Here is a 13,310-nt window from a genome sequence, read left to right as displayed (position 1 = left end):
CTACTTAGAAAATTTTCATTTTATCTCAGAGTGAATAAACAGTGAAAGGCAAGGTAGGGTATGATCTTCAGGAAGTTTAAGGCAAAGCATCTGTACTGTAAACACTCAAAAAACATTTGAGTTTTTTTCTTTTATAATAAACAGGGTCACAGAAACAGAAACATCTTTTCCTTGATTTCCCTTAACATACACGCATGCACACTCATGGTTTCCCTGAATCCAACCCTTGTTTACCTCTGCTCTGCTAAAAATCGAGCTACAGCCACTCTCTGCCTAACCTCTCCCTCAAATTAAATCGCTTCCCAAATTAGTCAGGGCCCTATTGCGAGGCAGGCAAGGAGCTACTTGGGAAAGGAAGGTGAAATTCAATTAGAGGAATGAAGAGAGGGGAGGCGTCACGGAGTGAGACACCTGAGACCCCCTGTTCTAAATGACTACATAGTCCAGGAGGGGGAGGGGGTAACCCAATTACGTTGACACATTGTCCATCACAATGGTGTTGTTTGTCCACTTACAAAAGGTAGAGATTGTCACTGCATGAGATCCAGGCTTTATGATCACACGTTCATGCCAAAGGCAACACAAGGCACATTGCTACAATTAACTGGAAATGAATAGCCTGCTAATGATGACATATGTTGCAAAGCAGCATCACCAAAGTGACAGCACTATGGTCATAATATGCCTATTCAAATTTTACATTTTTTTACTCAACCTCCTTTCTCATTTCTTACAAATACACACTATTTCTGTTCATGCTGAAACAAAACAGAAAAGGAGAAAACATCCCCTATAATCAAATAACACCACAGCGGTGAACAACATCTCAAAGATGAGAACATTCTGGACTTTACAGCCTTGTTGTCTCGCAGGACGCTCCGTGTTTGCAACATAAACGTTCTTCCTCACAACAGGAAGCACACCCATATAGCATAACCTCAGGACAACATCAGCAAACCTGATCACAGTAATCCCTCCCTCCATCACAACAAAGGCCTCCAAACAATAAAGGGGGAGAGGGAGTGAAGGGAGCGAGGCAGAGCGAGCAAGCATGTGCACAAGAGCGAGCGAGTGAGCGAGGGCCTGCAGCGGCAGGTTCTAGTGCCAGTTGCTATGGTGACCCCAGTTGGGCCTAGTAAAGGTATTTCCTGGATCACATATGTCTGACAGGCCCTTAATCCCAGCAGGAAAAGGGGCCAGGGGGTAGGATCAACTTTCTCCTCAAAAACAAAACCAAAGGGGGGAAAGTAGAAGAGGCATTTAGTGATGGGCTCGGCTGTGTCCAGGTTGGACACAGCCGAGCAAACGCAAACCTCTCTGTGCTTTGTGTGCGGGCCATCCAGTGTGTTTTCGCTCCTCGCCCTGTAAACGTCGATGCCACTGATAAGACTGTGTCAACATCCCAGTTATTAATCTGGCAGCAGACATCATAAAACGCCCATAAAAGTCATAAAAATTTGCCCGTTGCTTTATTGTACAGTACAAGCTGAATTCTTTTTGCTTCTGTGGCAGGAGTGAGACAAAACATGTTGTAATGCATTCAACCCCTAGGAGAGCCAGTCCATGCATTACAATATTTTCCATACCGACTAGTTTCACATCTTTAAACCATATTTTCTGACTTTGCAGCAACACAGTCCAGCTCTACGGCAGCGTGGAAAGTGTTGGTTTAGTGTAGCGAAGCAAATACGCAAGAGTGAGAAAATAGCAAGACAATGATATCACTCGGTAACTTTTATTTCATCTGTTCACACAACGATGAGTGCAGAGTTTCCAGCATTTCCTTCTGAATTTTAGGATGTTTCAGATGAATTAATCCTCCTGGCACTGTGATTGGATTAAAATGGATTAAGGGCCATATTTTCAGAAAGCACCCCAGCTGGAATGGTCTTGCTCTCATGTGTTCTTCCAAGCATTTGGAAAAAGTGATTGACATCCTTTAAAATCTTCCTAATTATACAAATCATGAAAGGGATTTTGATGAAGAAGAAAGCATGCAAGCAAGGTTTTGAACTAGAAAAAAAAAGCTCCAGAGTGTACAAGATCAACTAAAACAAGTTAAAAAAAAAAATGAATAAGTTGGCGCCAGTCTATGGAACCTTCTCTGGCTTCAAAATAGGAAGCAATATGCCGCGTGAATGACTGCTGGGATTTCCTGCTCTCACTGGAGTGATGGTTGAGTGCAGTAAAGTCAGGCTGGTTTAGGCACTGAGATGGCATACAGAGAAAAATCACTATGGCCAGTCTCCCCCACTTAATTGACCACACCAAAGTGAAGGAGTGGGTGACGGGTGGAGGGGATTGATAAGTGACAATGGGCAGGACTGGCAGGAAGCAAAAGAATAGCACAATGCCTATTAGCAAGCCCAAAAAAATTCACTGAATAAGTGTCCTGTCTGAAAGCACTCCAGTGGAGGACCTTTTCATTCCTAAATGAGCCATCGACGGTCACCATGGATTAACGCTTGGGGGCTACAAGGATTAGCCTGCAGTGCAAAATTAACCTTTAAGTTATTCCTGTGTCATTCAAATGAGTTGAGTCCTGCAACATGTCTTCATTGGACAAACAAGCAGGAAGCCCAGGAAGTCTTACAGGAAAACACCAGTGTACTTGCAGTTTCCTTGCTGACATTATTACCCAAACCTGCTGATGTATTTAGCACAGTCAAAAGTAGCACTGCACTATACTGGAAAAAACTGATACTGCAATCCCTTTTTTTCCCCTGAGATACATTCTACACTATGACAAAAGGCAGGAAATTTCACCAGATGTGTGCAGTGTGTTGTTCATGTATAGATTAACAATCAACATTTTCATCATTTGGCTGGTTCTTCTAACAAAACAATCCCCATCCCATTTATACCACACTCTGCCGCCTCGCCAGAAACCAGCTTGGACTCGGCATCTCACCATGGCCAAGTGGAGAGGTATAACACATTTCTTAACAAACTTTACAAATGGACTTATGCGTCCCAGTTATCTCATTTACATGTAATCTACCATTTGTAACGCTATTCAATGTATGTTTAATCTGCATGGTGGAAGACAAACAGGCCTCCTGGCGCAGCTGAGGATGGTAAAACTCTCACACTCACTGACAAATCGAGCAAACAGATTTATTTATATGCCAGTGAGATTTCCGTACAGATAGATCTGAATATTGCAAGGTTTGCACTGCGTGTGTTAAGAGTTTTTTGCATTAGGGTGCGGATCAGCTCTGCGAGACTACTTCACTTTTAACGAGCAGCAAAATGAAGTGCCGATGATAAAGGGAATATACCCGCACACACAAAAAAAAAAATCGCATCACATCATTGAAGGCATGCCTCTCACATCCGGGTGACACTATGTGTGACAGTAGCCATCTCTTGTGCATGTTTACAGGCAGGTGACACACAGGCTCTACATGCACAACAACATAATGAACTGACATTATGTGCTCTGGTGAGGGGGAGCACTTGATCAGTTTATCAAACAAAACAGATTTCACTCATTTCCGCGTTGTGGTTGATGAAACGTGGAGCTTCAGTTGCTTGATAAACTGATCTAGTGTATAGTGAAATGATTGCTGTGAATGCAGAGCCTGAATGTCACTAGGAGCAAACTCAATGTGTCCAAGAGCGCTTAAATCAGCCAAAATTGTTATACTACACTTTTCTTGCGCTTTAGTCATAGAAAATGAGAGCCTTGCGAGTTTTCCGTTTGCATCAAGCAACAAAAAGTTGTAGCATGATGTGTTTCAGTTAATTTGCCTTACTTGAAATTGCACATCCTGTAATTTTACTATTGCTCATGCACTCATCGTGATGTCGATGCTGATATCGTGCAGCTCTTGTCAGAAGTCACAACTGTCTGTTTTACTATGTGTTTGCCTTACCTATCAGACATATAGCCTCCTACTGTTTTCCAGAAGAGATCAGAAAAAGCTTGCAGAGGCACACTGTTGCGTTAACAACAGAATACATCATGTTGAATAAGTAGCAGGAGTAGAGAACTGGTTTCACATCAAAATAAATTGTCACATAATATCCACAAAAAAGTACACAAAAACATGAGACACATGATGCAAAGTTAACAGATAACATAAAAATAGTTTTGCTAACATTACTTTATCACATGAAACTGGGTCAATTTCCACATTTATTCTATCTGTGCGCTGCTGTTTAATCCTGGTGGAAGAGGCTAAAAGAATTTTAGGCCAGGGTTGGAGACAACATACATCCCCACACACAATTCATTCAACTGCATTTCCATACAATTCCAACAGACTGTGACCATGTAAAGTTAAGCTGGGAAACAAATAAAATACACATTTTAAAATGATCAACTTTGTTAGTCAATGCAGCAACATGTCTCCAAAACATTTTTTGTGTATTCCAGAAAACAACGTGACCTCTCTGGCATGTACGACAAATCTGCAGTAAAACAGAGAATTTAGCAGCTTCTGATGGTAATCAGAATGGTTGGGTTCAGCTTTTCATGGGCATTAACAGTGATAAGAAAAAACTAAAATGGCACTGGTGTTATCCTTCAAGTGAAGTTCAGTCGTAGTTTGGTTCCCTCCCTGAGACTCAGCAGAGCCGGGCTCCTCTGGGCCCCCGTCACTGTCTGAGCAGAGACTGCCTCAGGGCTGTGGCTGCTCCACATCTACACAGCCCTCCACTGAAGGGTCAGAGTCTTTTCTACTTTGACTGACAGCAGATTGCACAGTCAAAGGAATCCACTGGGACCCCCATATATCTATGTGGCCCCTTGTTTGAATGACTTCCCCCTTTGAGATTTCACTGTCACACACGATGCACCGCCAGCAACTCAAAACTCCAACACTGAAATATTGTTTCAGGCAAAAAACATGAACTGAGTTTCAAGTTTCACTGTGTAATCACACCGAGGTGATAATTTTAAGGGGATTATATCCTCACAATGGTTGTCCTTATGGGTCTAGGCCAAATTAAATGAAGTGAATTGATTGAGGGAATGTTCCTTTCTTATGTCAACAACACCCAACAAAAACAGTGAAACAAACAAAGGAGCATGCATAAAACACGACCATTTCCATATAACTATTTTGTTTCCCCACCCGAGACAAAAGGAATGCAACCAAATGCTTCGGCTGTGATTGTTTGTCGACAGCTGAAGCCATCTATCACCCAGCAGGAGAGCGGGGGGAAAGTGAAGTATTCCCAAGCAAAAGGCAGTGGGGGAGCAGGAGGAAAAGCAAAGAGGCGCATAGATAGTACCTGGCCATTTGGTGATTGAGAACTGGGTGGAGTGTAAATGCATCAGACTCCCCCGCCCCAGCGGCAATTTATTGCCTAGGCTCGCCTGAGAAGAAAAACATTCTCTGCAGAAACCCTATCTTTGAGGATAAGGGAGAGCTCAAAGTAGCATCTTCTTTCCTTTTTTGAGAACCGGCTAATTTATAGTTTCCCTGGCAGTTAACTCCTCTCTCAGTGACAACAAATACCTTTTCATTACAAAGGAGGAGAGGAGCAGGGACTGCTAGGTAGTGAGGCTGCCCTTGGGCTACAGATGGGAGTCATTTACTCCTCCCTGTCCCACTGTTGGCTTAAACACAGCAGTGCCAAGTTTATTTTAGGGCTTACTGCCCAAGAGAGACCCTCTTGCTTAATTACTCTAATTATAATGCTGGGCTTTATCATATTCTTTTGCTGCACTCCACTTCCGACTGCTGAGTGTAAACATCCAAACCTATCTACCCACAAGTTCAGGCAGCTATTACACTGCTGGACTCTATCCAAGGGACACATTTTTAAGGATTCGATTTCAATATCTCTTTCCCCTTTTGAGAACTGAACTTGTCTCAACCACCAGACCAGACTAACTGTTTTCTAGACAATCTTGAAGCTACTCGGTTCAGTTTTAGAACAACATAAGACAAGAGATATTCTTATTGGTATCACTAGGATTGGGGAAAAACTATAAAAAAGCCTTATAATAAGCTTCTGAGTGTGAATCAGATTGCCTACCAAATCAAAAAGTAATACTAACAGTTGGAAGTTGCTCACAGTTGTGCTACAGCAGACTCAGTGAAGTGTACTGAAACAACAGCAGACACAGAGAAATGGGGGTGGTGGGGGATCACTGACACTACAAAGAGACAGACCTCACCAAAGCCTGGAGAAGTGTTAGGATTACATTCTTGCACCAAGACCAAAGCATTTATTACCAACAGACTGCTTCTCAAGATAAGATAGTCGAGCAAATGCTGGTGTTCATTTAATCACTCACTCCATTTAAGGTCAACAAATCACAAGGCACGTAATAATACCGAAACGAGAGCTAGCAAAACACTGCCTTCCTGAAACTAACGCACAACAGTGGGTTTAAAGGGTAAAACAGAAGTTATCATTATCAAACCATCTTACCTTCATCGGTGCTGGCAGGCCCGGACTGGGTTGGCAAAATCTGAGCGAGTAAAGCCAGAAACAGAAGTACACTTGGCCTCACCAGCATCCTGCTGAGGGAGCTACAACTGTTGGCTTTTCTGCGACTGGAACTCCATTCAGACCTCTGGGGCATCAGCACCCGGACATTCGCCGTGCTAAACTGGAACCAACAAAACAGAGTCTTCGTAAGTCTGTGATCAGTAAAATTCTAGCTTTTAACTAATGGGACATAAGTTGGCAAGAGAGAAAAAAAACATGTACATGGCCTACAGTATGGTTGATGAAAATGTGGTTTTTATGTGAAAAAAGGAAATTAGGCTGAATCAATTGTTCAAAGCATTGTACAACTGGTTCTTCAAAACAAAAATAACCAAGTGCCTTAACCCAATGGAATAAAGCACATTTTTAAAAAATGGGGGCAAAGCAACTCCTTGCTCAAAAATATTTTCCATTTCTGTTTGCAAGGTTCAAAGTAGGCAGTGGGGCATTCAGACCTCGTTGGACAAAAATATTCTGATAAGAAAATGCAGACCTCCAGGCTTGCTCTGATACCACAAGTGAACAAGTTGTGAATTCGCCTTGCACAGTTCTTGGGAATGAAATGTTCTGTTAACAAAATCTCACAGCAATTTTTAAGGAATGAATTCACGAAGGCGGTTGTCACGCATCAAAAGTGCTGAATCAAAAGTTTTCTTGTTGCTGCTCAGATGATTGTGGGTGTATTGCTCTATTGTCATCGCTGCTGACAGCACCCAGGGCCTGAGGACGTACACTTCAAATGGGCATAAGTGCGGAGGGTGACCCTTACATACACATCTGCTCGCACCATCACCTCTGCAGCATCTGACCACAGAGATTAACACTTGCCCCTAACCCCCATAATCTCCCCCGAGGAATTTGTTAAAGACCAAAAAACTACAGGCTGCTATGTGACACCCCTGTAGAGAGACCGCCAGGCCACCATTTCCACACTCTGAGATCTATCGCCTAACAGTTGGTTTTGGTCCCAACCCTAACATGACCCCCAAACAACCATTTGCTCCCATGCCTGTCAAGTTGTGTGAAACAAATGTTTGTTGTAGGGCTCCTGTATTCCTGACAGGTCAAGCTTGAAAACAGCACACAAGCCTCACCAATGTAGACCTCAGAATCAGTGGAGTCACAAATCAATCAAAAAATAGCCAAGTTCATTGTGGGAACATGCACATGCCCTCAAATGGGTCAGAGAAAGCCTGATTTTGCTTTCAAGCAAAGTTGTTTTCAGATGAAGCTTTGGTTTTCTTTGAGAGGTAATCACTTGTATGGGCATTTGTCTCTGAAACAGGCATTGTGCTCTCCTCAAAACCAATTCAATTTCACTTTCCAAGAACGGCCCAGTGTTCCGGCAGCTGAGCGGGATCAGGGGGGTCCGAGGGGGATAAAGAAGCTTGGTCATCCCAGCTCTGTAAGCGGTGAGTCAGTGTTTGGGAAGGCTCCAAGAAATCTACTTCTGCTGCCAGACAGAAGGAAGTCCAAAGAGCATGCAGTCGACCACGTTCCCCGGGCTCTCTTCATGACACGACCACTGAGACAACGGTCCATAATTGTGGGAGCAGGAAACTTCTCTTCAAAGTGTGACACACTGCATGCTTTGTCACACTCGGCTCCCATGGGAGCAAGAGTTGAACCTACAGGACGTCTTACTACTCACACACTGTGTACACTCATCTTTCAGTCATGGATACCGCGTAAATACCATAGTTATGAATACTGCATTGGGTTGTGGCCTATAATAACTTATTACTAAGGACGTGAGCCTTTTCAAAGCATTTAATACACCACAGAGCCTGACTTAACCCAAACTGCTCAAAAACAGTGTAAACTAGTATTCGAAAAGTTCAGATATTATGAACCATTCATAATTCTGTGTATAAAATTCTTAATTGCATACATAAATGTTAAAATAAATGTAAAACTAACAGTAAGTATTCACATTTGTATATTAACTTGGTTTAAATACAGTGCAACCAGTGTTTCCTCTGTAATTTTTGTGCAGCTGTGGTGCTTTCAGTGTCAATTTTCATTTGTTTGCCGAAGTTATGATTCAAGTCGAGGTCCAAATCTTATTTCTAAAAAAAAAAAAAAAAAAAAAAAAAAAAAACTAACTTCTTTTTTTGGTTTGTCCTGCAGCACTACTAAATGAATACAGAGGAAACATTGAGTACAATTGTGTTGCAGCCACAAATGATCTGAGACTTTAAATTTACTCAGCTAGACTAGACTGCTTAATGATTACAAATTTATCAATGGTGACAAAATAACAAGTCAAATTTTTTTTGGCATTGCCCTATAACATAAATACAAAACAATTAAAAATGTTTTAAAAAAGCATAATAAAAGAAGAAAAAACATGAGTCCCAATAAGGAACTGAAGTGTCTGCCAACTAGTGGTTCTGTTAAAATGTTATCTGAGGACATTTTTTTGTTTTTGTACTTTCACACTGATCACTGTATTTTTTAAGCTTGTGAACAGAAAAGAAAAAATGCCTTCTGAGTTGAAGCAGGACTGGACAAGATATTTCCAGAGTAATTGTTGCCCTTTCTTCTTTTTAAACCAATCACCCTGACTAAGAATACATTCTGTTTTACAGCAGCGGCCCGAGGGAGTGGATGGAGCAGGATTACACACGGATACGTCTCACACCTGGGAGCTGCCAGGGACTTCAGTGCTGTACCGCTGGCCACCGAGCAGCTCTGCCACACCTGCTGGCAGTTCAGTGCCCTGCTCAAGGGAATTATGATGGCTTGTCTCTAAACTACTTCCTATTCACTTTCCTCAGCTTCTCAACATTTAGGACTAAGGGTTGAGTCTCCAGCACCTGGTAGTGGGAAATTCATATGAATCAAATAAGACTGAGGCATTCTCACATATCACCTTGGTGTGACTTCTTCCGTCTTAGCACAAACACTGTTAATTATCTGAACTAATAATGAAGAAAAATTGAAAATATTGACATTCTAGCAAACTGAAAAATCCCATTAATTACAAAAACACTTAATAGCATTTGGGGGGCATAAGCTATTTTACTCCATTACAAAAGCAGCTGAACAGAAACAGGGATTCCACCAGCGAGCAGATCATCCGCTGCTTAGTCAGATCCTCGTTGTTTTCCTAAGTTCTTAAGGGATGACAGCATTTCGCTGAAAATCAGCCAAACCAGAGGGCTAAAACTGACAGATTACAACATACAAGACACATTTTTGCTTCTCTCATTATACAAAGACAAAGGTTACAGGCCTAAGCCAAAGCGTGGTCTGCACCATAATTACTGTTCACTGCCATCCATGCATAAAATTCCTCAGCTCTCGGATTCTGTGGCCCGGCCCCAGCCGTCTCTCTCTGCAGTCTCAGCGACAGGCCGCTCTGCTGGTGCAAAGTTTTCCTCCAGCAGGGTGCAGTTCAGCGGACATAACCGCATCAGACCGCCTGACCCCCCCAGGCTGCTGTTTTCACAAAAACAATAACTTCAGGTTTTCCTCAGCTGTCCCACAGCTTGAATCGGTGTTTTTTTAACCACTGTGCTCTAGAGATTTCATGTGTGGTGTGTCCAGAGATTTCACTCAAATGTGAGGAAAATGTCAAGCAAGGTGACACTGCCCATACCGTTTGGTGTACACCACTATCCCAAGTGCCTTTCAATGGCACAAGTGCATATGTTTTCCCATGGGAGGTCCAACTGGCTAGGAAAGCACTAACCCTTCCAGTGTTAGGGCCACATTAACATGTTAAAATTAGATTATCACTCTGAATCCCCCCTCTTAAAAAAAAAGTTGCACAAATGCTAATTTTAAAATGCCTTTTGGTTGAAAACAACTAGCCATCCTGCCCATGATACGATAGGCTGGTCTAAAAGACTGGTTACTAAAACTCTATGTGCTTGGCCTTGCACTTCCACACAACTTGCAAAGCAATAGGTTATTTAACGCTGCACCACATTCCTCTATGGATTTACCAAGAAAGGCTTATACAGCTGAAGTGACAACAGTGTTGTGCCAGCGGAGCACCCTGGTAAATTAAAGGACAGGAGCAGCCTGTCCTATTCCTCACTTCCCATTCTACAGCTTTTTTCCCCTGGTGAGCTCCCAGTGGACGTGCTGCTTCTCTCAACCATCCATCTTCTGTCTCACATTTTTATAACATAACATTTAGAGCTCTACATAACATCAGACTGGCCCGTCCACACCCCAGACTTCAGGACAGATGCAGACCTTCGCCTTTTTTTCTGTCTGTCCTTTGAGTATTCAGGAAAACACTGAATTTCTGTATCAATGGTTAGTCCTGCATCAGGGTTTGTAAGTAAGAACAGATTTGTTAGTGAACATTATTAATACCTCTATCTACATACAGAGGAGCACAGTAAAGTGTCATTTGGAGGTGTGTATGAATGGATAAGGTGACAGTGATCGGGACTATTTTCCTGGAGGTAACACACATTTTCTGTTTGCTTAGTCTTTCAACTGACAGCAATACGACAAAATAAAACTCCACAGCAGACATTCAAGTTTAGACAAGCTCCGTGCATTCACAAAGCCTCACTCCATGGCCAAAGAGGAGCAGCTGCACAATGTGCATCTCAACATACACATCATGCATTCCACTTTTCCATTCTTATGTGACTTGTGCTTATTGTAACTCACATCCTTAATTGATAGCCTGCTGTTGTTGCTTTAGAAAACCACTGACATGAAACCCTTTCCTGTTTATTTCCATTCAGCTTTAAGAAAAAAACAGGATTGCTGACAGCACTGGGGCCTTGCAAGTGTTTGTGCATTTTTCACTCTCAAGCATGGAGATGGAAGTTAACACACACACACACACACACACACACACACACACACACACACAGGACGCTCTATGTTTGCTAGGGAAGGCCAAATATTTATTCCATTTTGACAATTTCAAGTGCTCAAAAAATAGTTAAGACGCAGGTGGATGAAATTCAGCTCTGCAAACAGACTCTGGCCAAACCTAAGGGGCACTATTCCTTAATTTGGAGAAAGATAATGGAAACCAACAGCCTGTGGCACTCAGTTAAACGCAACAATATCCAATAATAAAAGGCTAATAAATACCAACTCACCTTTTCGGTGGGGGGCTGCAGAAGGGCCAGTGTTGACCTGTGTTAGCCGGATGGAGGAGACTCCTGGGCTGAGGCTGGATGTGGTCAAACTTTCCCAACAACAAAAAAAATAAAATAAGAAAATATATCCAGGCTTAATTGTGTGCTCCGCCGAAGGAGTTGGTTCACTCCTACCTAGAAACGTCTAGCAAGTTTGAGCATGTTTTCGCCAAACCTGAGTGGAAGCAGCGAGCGGCGCCTGCACAGAAAGAATGCGCGTCCCCCCACTCCGCCGCAAAGCCAAACACTCAAAAGAGCGGAAAAACACTTTCAGCAACGGGCCCTTTCCAAAACAACAAAGTTTAAACACCGAATTCCGCTTTTCATGAGTGACCTGCTTCTTTTATCTTACATAACCTACCAAGGAAAAAAAAAACTCTTCCAACGCCACTGAGCGAGGGCAGCCTATGCGGTCGTTTTTGGTTGTCGCTTTATCCCAAATGGTTTCGCTCGCGATGGGAAAAAAAAAGTCCACTCACCTCCGTAAACTGTGTGCTAAAGTTGTTCAACTCACCCTGACAAAACGTCCGAAACAGAGGTGCCGTTTATGTTCTGACGAAAAAATTCAACAAATCCTCAAGTCTATTTTGATCATTCCTGGCGGATAAATGCTGTAAAACAACGAGAGTACGGGCAGCTCAAGCCTCCCCCCTTAAATCTGAGGATATGCGCATCACCGGGACCGGCGTCAAGCCAAACGGCATAGACTCTAGCTCTTCCGGTTGTGACTTTCAAAATAAGTGCTCTTGTTAGGCACGTGTTGCGCGTCCGGATGTTTCAAGCTGATTTGACACAAGATAGCCCACAGCAGCACTCATACTACAGCGATCAGGGATAACTATGCCACTGCTACGACTCACTTTTTCCATCCAGACGGAAGACAATACTCCAAACTTTTAACAACACATGATGGAAAGTGTTTCCACTGGGCTGAGCCGTGTATAGAAGCTGTTGTTTATGATGTTTTGTCAAATTTAAAAAAAAAAAAAAAATCTTTGTGTACCAGCACCACTATTTTCTAGTAGTTTACCTCTACTAGAAAATAGTGGTGCTGGTACACAAAGATTTTTTTTTTCAGTTTAGATTACATCTAAACTGATGTAATCTTGTTGTGGAGATGCTGCTGTGTATCAATAATGGCTTTTTATCTGTTTTTGCTGCCCTGGAATTCCTTTTTTCCCCTTTAAAGCTCCTCTTATGATTTTGCATTAAAGTCAGCAAACGCTATTTCGTCACCAGTATATCGCCCTTCCATTAGGCACTTTTTCAAAAGCAAGAAATACGCCGTCTATGGGAAACAGAAACATAATACAATCTAATCTTTACAATGCCCGTTCTGAAACTGTAGTTTCGTTCCGTATTTAATGTAATGATCCCACTGACTGTTTGGTGTCATTTTGTTGCTTTGTCCGCAGCAATACTGTACTTTTTCCCATGATAATGCATTTTTTTTATTATTATTATTCTGAAGGCAACCCGCCTGCATTCCGGTGTAATTCTGTGTGAGTATGTGTGACTTGACGCAGGTCTCCTGCTGCTGGAAGAAACCTGGCTCCCCCTGCCATCCACAACACCTCTCCAGCAGAGCGTCCTCCACCAGCTCTGCGCTGCAGGCCTCCCCAAAACTGGGACCGCGCTCTGTGCATTGTGGGATTGTAGTTCAGGTCAGCCTAATAGACCACCAACAAAAGAACTACAGCAATCATGCACTAAATTTTAGAGGGATAATAGACTCTGAGG

At 42.6% G+C, this 13,310-nt stretch overlaps 1 protein-coding gene across 6 annotated transcripts in view; it reads right to left on the bottom strand.

Annotated features, from left to right (window-relative positions):
* fgfr1a (fibroblast growth factor receptor 1a) overlaps nucleotides 1–12,268 on the bottom strand; it is a 32,699-nt gene extending 20,431 nt beyond the window's left edge. For 2 of the 6 annotated variants that reach the window (XM_030060442.1, XM_030060447.1), the window contains exons 1-2: nucleotides 11,532–12,268; nucleotides 6,391–6,571 (exon numbers count right to left, since the gene is read on the bottom strand). In XM_030060442.1, coding sequence (XP_029916302.1) covers nucleotides 6,391–6,544 — 154 coding nt within the window. In that variant the 5' untranslated portion in view covers nucleotides 6,545–6,571; nucleotides 11,532–12,268. The remainder of the gene's footprint in view (nucleotides 1–6,390; nucleotides 6,572–11,531) is intronic. The other 4 variants (XM_030060445.1, XM_030060448.1, XM_030060443.1 and 1 more) reach the window with 3 other exon arrangements.
* Between the last annotated feature and the right edge of the window lie 1,042 nt (nucleotides 12,269–13,310).

The sequence above is a fragment of the Myripristis murdjan genome, chromosome 9 (genome assembly GCF_902150065.1).
Source record: "Myripristis murdjan chromosome 9, fMyrMur1.1, whole genome shotgun sequence".
Classification (NCBI taxonomy): domain Eukaryota; kingdom Metazoa; phylum Chordata; class Actinopteri; order Holocentriformes; family Holocentridae; genus Myripristis; species Myripristis murdjan.
This window is presented reverse-complemented; position numbering and strand designations above follow the sequence as displayed.